At 50.9% G+C, this 5,385-nt stretch overlaps 1 protein-coding gene across 1 annotated transcript in view; it reads left to right on the plus strand.

The window, feature by feature from the left end:
* ANKRD11 (ankyrin repeat domain 11) overlaps nt 1–5,385 on the plus strand; it is a gene marked incomplete at its 3' end in the record, with an annotated part of 10,925 nt that overhangs the window by 2,622 nt on the left and 2,918 nt on the right. Inside the window, 4 exon segments of the mRNA XM_010140338.1 lie at nt 1,350–1,492; nt 1,841–1,988; nt 2,686–4,680; nt 4,735–5,360. Of these exon segments, the coding sequence (XP_010138640.1) occupies nt 1,350–1,492; nt 1,841–1,988; nt 2,686–4,680; nt 4,735–5,360 (2,912 nt within the window).

The raw sequence follows: 5,385 nt of genomic DNA on the forward strand, positions 1-5,385 counted from the left end.
TGAACACACTCCTGCTGGGGGAGGGGAGGCTGGGCTGGGCTTGATCCGTCGTGATCTGGGGCTGCCGGGGCTCTGCGCGCTAAAACTGGGACCAGGACTTTCCGGTCCGTTCCCTTGTGCCTTTCCACACGGATGCCCTCTTGGAAGCCGGGACGGGGATTTGCAAAGGGAGGCGGGCTGGTTTAGCTGTTTTTTCAGTTAAAATGTATGAAATAACGTGAACAAAAATACTGATGAGTGGGTTTGTAAAGTCATCGTGCTGGAGCTGGGTGGCTGATGCCTCCAGCCTCTTGGGCGTTGTTTTTGAGTACCAATGTGGGGGTGCTGCTGACGGGGAGCAGTGCCAACGCGAAGGGCAAGGTCAGGTTCCCAGCTGGGTATCCAGAGGAGAGATGTTGACCGTCCTGAGCCTCAGCAGAGGAGCAGCACCTCCTCCTCCTCCTCCCCAGCAGTACTGCTTCTGCTGCTGGGAATGGGGAGAGGAGCCTGGCCGTGGGGCTGTGGCCACAGCCCAGCCTGGGATGGAAATGGCCCCAGGACAGCAGCCATGAGATGGTGGTCGGTGCCGTTCGTGCTCACCCCTACCAGCGCTGGGGCTGAATTAACACGAGGCCGCCTTTGTTCCAGCATGTCCAAGAGCTTGACTTTGCTGTTCTCTCCGCACGATTTGGGGCTATAAATAGATAGGCGTGTTCCTGCGCCGGTGTGATTAATCTCCCTGCTGGGCTGAGCTATCAGTCGTGATTAATTCTGGTCACAGGTGCCCCTTTCCAGGGCTCCCAGGGAAGGTAACGGAACAAGCTCCCACGGCGCTATCAGCAAAATACCGAAGGAGCCACGCACATTTGCTGGGAAGCTTCAAAACAGTTTCTGCTTAAAAATAGTCTGTTTGAGCAGATAAAATATTTCATTCTGCGTTCTTTGGAGGTTTGTTTGAGAACTAGAGCTGCTGTTACTGTGGAGACCTGCTGTTTGGTTCCTCCCTGAGCCGGGGGCCTGTTCTGCGGCCGTGGCTGCCTGCTCCGGAGGGCACGCACAGACTGTTTGTGAGGTCTGTGGGGGGATGTGTCCGAGTGATGTCTGCAGCACAGAGCTCAGTCCTGAGCCGGGCAGCACCCTTTCCCTCACAGAGGAGTTGGGGGGAGCAGGAGTTGACACCTGGCTTCCACCCAGCACCAGCAATTCTCTTAGTTTCCTACGCAGAACCTTGCCTTTCCCTTTCCTGGGGCTGTGTCTTGCTGGTAGATGTTCCTGGCAGCCACCGAGCCCTCGCCACAGCAGGACCAGCAGTGTCTGCAGGTGGAGGTTCCTCCTCGCTGCCTGCATTCTGAGCGTCCCTTTGCTTGCAGGCTGGACGGCGTTGCACGAGGCGTGCAACCGGGGGTACTACGATGTGGCGAAGCAGTTGCTTGCTGCCGGCGCTGAAGTCAACACCAAGGGGTTGGATGACGACACCCCACTGCACGATGCGGCGAATAATGGGCACTTCAAGGTCAGTTTGTGCTGGGTTTCAGAGCTGTGTTTTTAATTACTTTGTTTTTAACTTTGGCTTCAAGCAGCCGGCTGTGCAAACACAGGTTCTGGGGGTTTCCTCGTCATCAGGGGGAGGGAGCATGGCTCTGTGTCTGGTTCTTCTCCTGTTTTCCCTGCCCGAGGTGGTTCATGTCATGGCTCGTGTCATGTCTCCTTTCTTACGGGTGACTGTCAGTACCGTAAGGCATGTCCTGAGGACAGACTGCTCGAGGACCACCCCCCCGCTTTGAGTTACATACCAAAGAGGTACAAAAAGCCTGGACTCGAAACACCGTGAGCATCCTCAAGTCTCCATTTCTGTTTTCAGGTGGTGAAATTGTTGTTGCATTATGGAGGGAATCCTCATCAAAGCAACAGGAAGGGCGAGACACCCTTAAAAGTAGCTAATTCTCCCACCATGGTGAACCTGCTCCTGGGAAAGACCACATACCCCTCTAGCGAAGAGAGTTCCACAGGTGAGATTGACCTTTACGGGAACACGGGAGCGATGCTCGTGGCCTGCAGCTGTCTGTTAATACAGAGACCTTAAGAGGACAGTGAAGGTAGACTCTTGTCAGAGTATCCGCACGCTGCTGCCACGGTCAGGAGTCCATCCGTAGCTGTAACCCAAATTCAGACAACATAACTACCAGCCTGTAGCTCCGGGAGCTCTAGCTGTTGGCCCTGGAAGCCTACGCTGAGATCACTTGCCTGGTGCAGTCGAGATGTAGGATTGGAAGCCCATCGCAGGTAAATGGACGTCTCACCTTTAAAATGCGGGTAATAGTCCAGCTCGTGCGTAGAGAGGAGGAGGTTTGCGTGCACGTGGCGTGTTCCCATCCCTCGTGGTGCTTGGCTGTGCCGGCGCTGGCCCTTTGGGTGGTGCTCCCGGGCTGTCCCTTAGCAGAACGCCCCGTCAGAGCCTGTCCCACGCGTGCCACCGCTGTGGCTGTGCCAAGTGGAAAGGCTGCAGGTTCTTGCGGGGAGCCTTAGTCTGCGCTACATGCAGTTCCAACTCTCTTAAACAGTTTTTCTCGTGATTTTGAGGACCACCCTGTGAAGATTTGGGTCTGGATAGCTGTTCCATTCCAAAAGATCAACCCAACCTCTTTCGGGCTTTCCCTCCCGAAAGCCCCTCGCAGCCCTTAACGCCTTTTTCTCCTCTCTTCACAGAGACCTCAGAAGAGGAGGATGCCCCTTCCTTCGCTCCCTCCAGCTCTGTTGATGGCAATAACACAGACTCAGAGTTTGAGAAGGGTTTGAAGCACAAGCCCAAGGCCCAGGAGCCCCCCAAAACCATCACCCCGGTGAAGGACGAGTATGAATTTGATGAGGACGATGAGCAGGACCGGGTCCCGCCAGTTGACGACAAACATTTGCTGAAAAAGGATTACAGAAAAGAGACTAAAGCAAACAGTTTCATTTCCATACCCAAAATGGAAGTGAAAACTTATACTAAAAATAACACAATTACACCAAAGAAAGCTGCCCACCGCATCCTGTCGGACAGCTCGGATGAGGAGGAGACCAGCGTGGCTGTGGGGACGGGGGAGAAACTGCGACTTTCGACCCACTCGATATTGCCCAGCAGCAAGATTCGGGAGCCCGCCAGCACAAAGCCGCAGAAGGAGAAAAGCAAAGTAAAAAAGAAGCGGAAGAAGGAGACGAAAAGCAAAGAGGTTCGGTTTGGCAAAAAAAATGACAAATTTTGTTCCTCTGAATCAGAGAGTGAAAACGTGGACAGTGAGGAGGATGATAGAGACTCTCTGCAGAGCTCTAGCTGTGTAAAGGACTCCAGGCTAGTGCTAAAGGAATCCTCCTTGTTTAACTCTCTGTCTGCCTCATCGACCTCTTCTCATGGGAGTTTAGCATCCCAGAAACATAATCCTAATCTCACAGAGCAGCACTCCAAGCACTGGAGGACGGACAATTGGAAAACCATATCTTCTCCAGCTTGGTCAGATGTCAGTTCCTTATCGGACTCCACCAGGACGAGGCTGACGAGCGAGTCAGACTACTCGTCCGAGGACTCGAGCTTAGAGTCTCTAAAGCCAGTCAGGAAGAAACCAGAGCACAAAAAGAAAAACGCCCCCCACAACACCGAGAAAAAGAATTCATTCCATAGCAATGCGGACGGAGCGATTCCAAAGCTGGACAAGGAGGGGAAGGTTGTTAAAAAGCATAAAACAAAACACAAACATAAAAACAAGGAGAAGGTGCAGTGTCCCATCAACCAAGACATTAAAATCATCAAAACGTTTTCTTTTGAGTTCGAGGACTCTAAACAAAAGCCTGAGAAAGGCTTGATAGTAGAGACAGAAAATCCAGTCGAAAACAAACTCAAAGTATTAAAGCACGAGCGAGAACACAGTAAGAAGGAGGAAAAGCTCCCCAAAGGTAAAGCAGAGGAGAAGGAGTGGTTGTTTAAAGATGAGACTGGAAAATCCTCGAAAGAGGAGAAATCATTAAGAAAAGTCAAGGATGGGAGTAAAGACATGAGCAAATCCTTCAGGGAGGGGCTGAGTAAATCAGAGAAAGAGAAGCCCGCGAAGGAGAAGTCTCCCAAGGAGGAGAAGCCGCGAATACACAAGGAGGAAAGAAAGAAAAAGTCGAAGGACAAGCAGTCCAAATCTGAAAAGAAGAATGAGATGAAGGAGGAGAAGGTTTCCAAACTGGAGAAAGAAAAATCCTTCAAGGAGGAGAAAGAAAAATGCAAAAAAGAAAAACTTTACCGGGACGAGTCTGGATTTGAGGAGTTCAATAACAAAACCCAGTTTCCCGAAAGTGAGGACACCAAGTTCAGCCTTTCGGATGATCAGCAGGAGAGGTGGTTCTCAGACTTGTCTTCTGATTCGTCCTTCGATTTCAAAGGTGAGGACAGTTGGGATTCTCCAGTGACGGATTTCAGGGAGATAAAAAATGACTCCGTGGCAAAACTCATCATAGAACCCGTGAAAGAGGAAATTAAAGACAAGAAGAAGGAAAATAAAACAAAAGAGAAGAAGGAGTACAACGAGAAACGCGGTGAAAAGGAGACTTTCTTAAAGAAGAAAGAGCGGGACTACGTGGACAAGAGCTCCGAGAAGAAAAAGGACCAAGCGGACAGACACAAGGTTACCCCTAGTTATCTGCCTGAAAAGGATAAGAAAAGGAAGGATTCTGCCGAGGGTGTCAAGGAGAGGAAAGAAAAAGATACGGGTGAAACCAACAAAGACAGAAAAGATTCCTCTGATGGCTCTAAAGACCGGAAAGACGCCAAAGCGAAGCAGGAGGAGCCCTATCGAGATGACTTTAAAGAATACGGCTGCGAAACGTTCTTCAAGGACAAGTCTGACCCTGAATTCAGCGGGAAAGCTCTGGAGAGTTGGGAGAGGCACCATTCTGGGAAGGAAAAAGAGAAGAAAGATGCTCCCGATAAAGAAAAAAAAGAGAAGGTGAAGCCGGAAAAATACAAGGAAAAATCCAAAGACGGTGACAAGGAGAAAAATGAAAAAGTTGCTCCTGAGAAGATCCTGAAAGACAAAGAACTAGACAAGAGTTTCAAAGAGAAGAAAGAAACGAAGGAGAAGTACAAAGACCTGCACAGCAAAGACAAAGAGAGGAAGAGTTCTTTCGAGCAGGTGAAAGAGAAGAAGGAGAAAAACTTCTCTGCGGATCGAGAGGACTTCTCCGAGAAAAAGGACGAGAAGAAAGGCAAGGAGAAGAGCTGGTACAGCATCGCGGACATCTTCACGGACGAGAGCGAAGACGAGAGGGACGATTACAGCTTGACGGGGTTCAAAGTCGGCGACTCCACCGGGAGTGAAATGCATCGTCTGGACAGTCTGCAGGAGAAGGACGACGGCACGGCTGCCGCGAAGGAGACGGACCCCG

The sequence above is a fragment of the Buceros rhinoceros genome, unplaced genomic scaffold, assembly GCF_000710305.1.
Source record: "Buceros rhinoceros silvestris isolate BGI_N320 unplaced genomic scaffold, ASM71030v1 scaffold25457, whole genome shotgun sequence".
NCBI lineage: Eukaryota > Metazoa > Chordata > Aves > Bucerotiformes > Bucerotidae > Buceros > Buceros rhinoceros.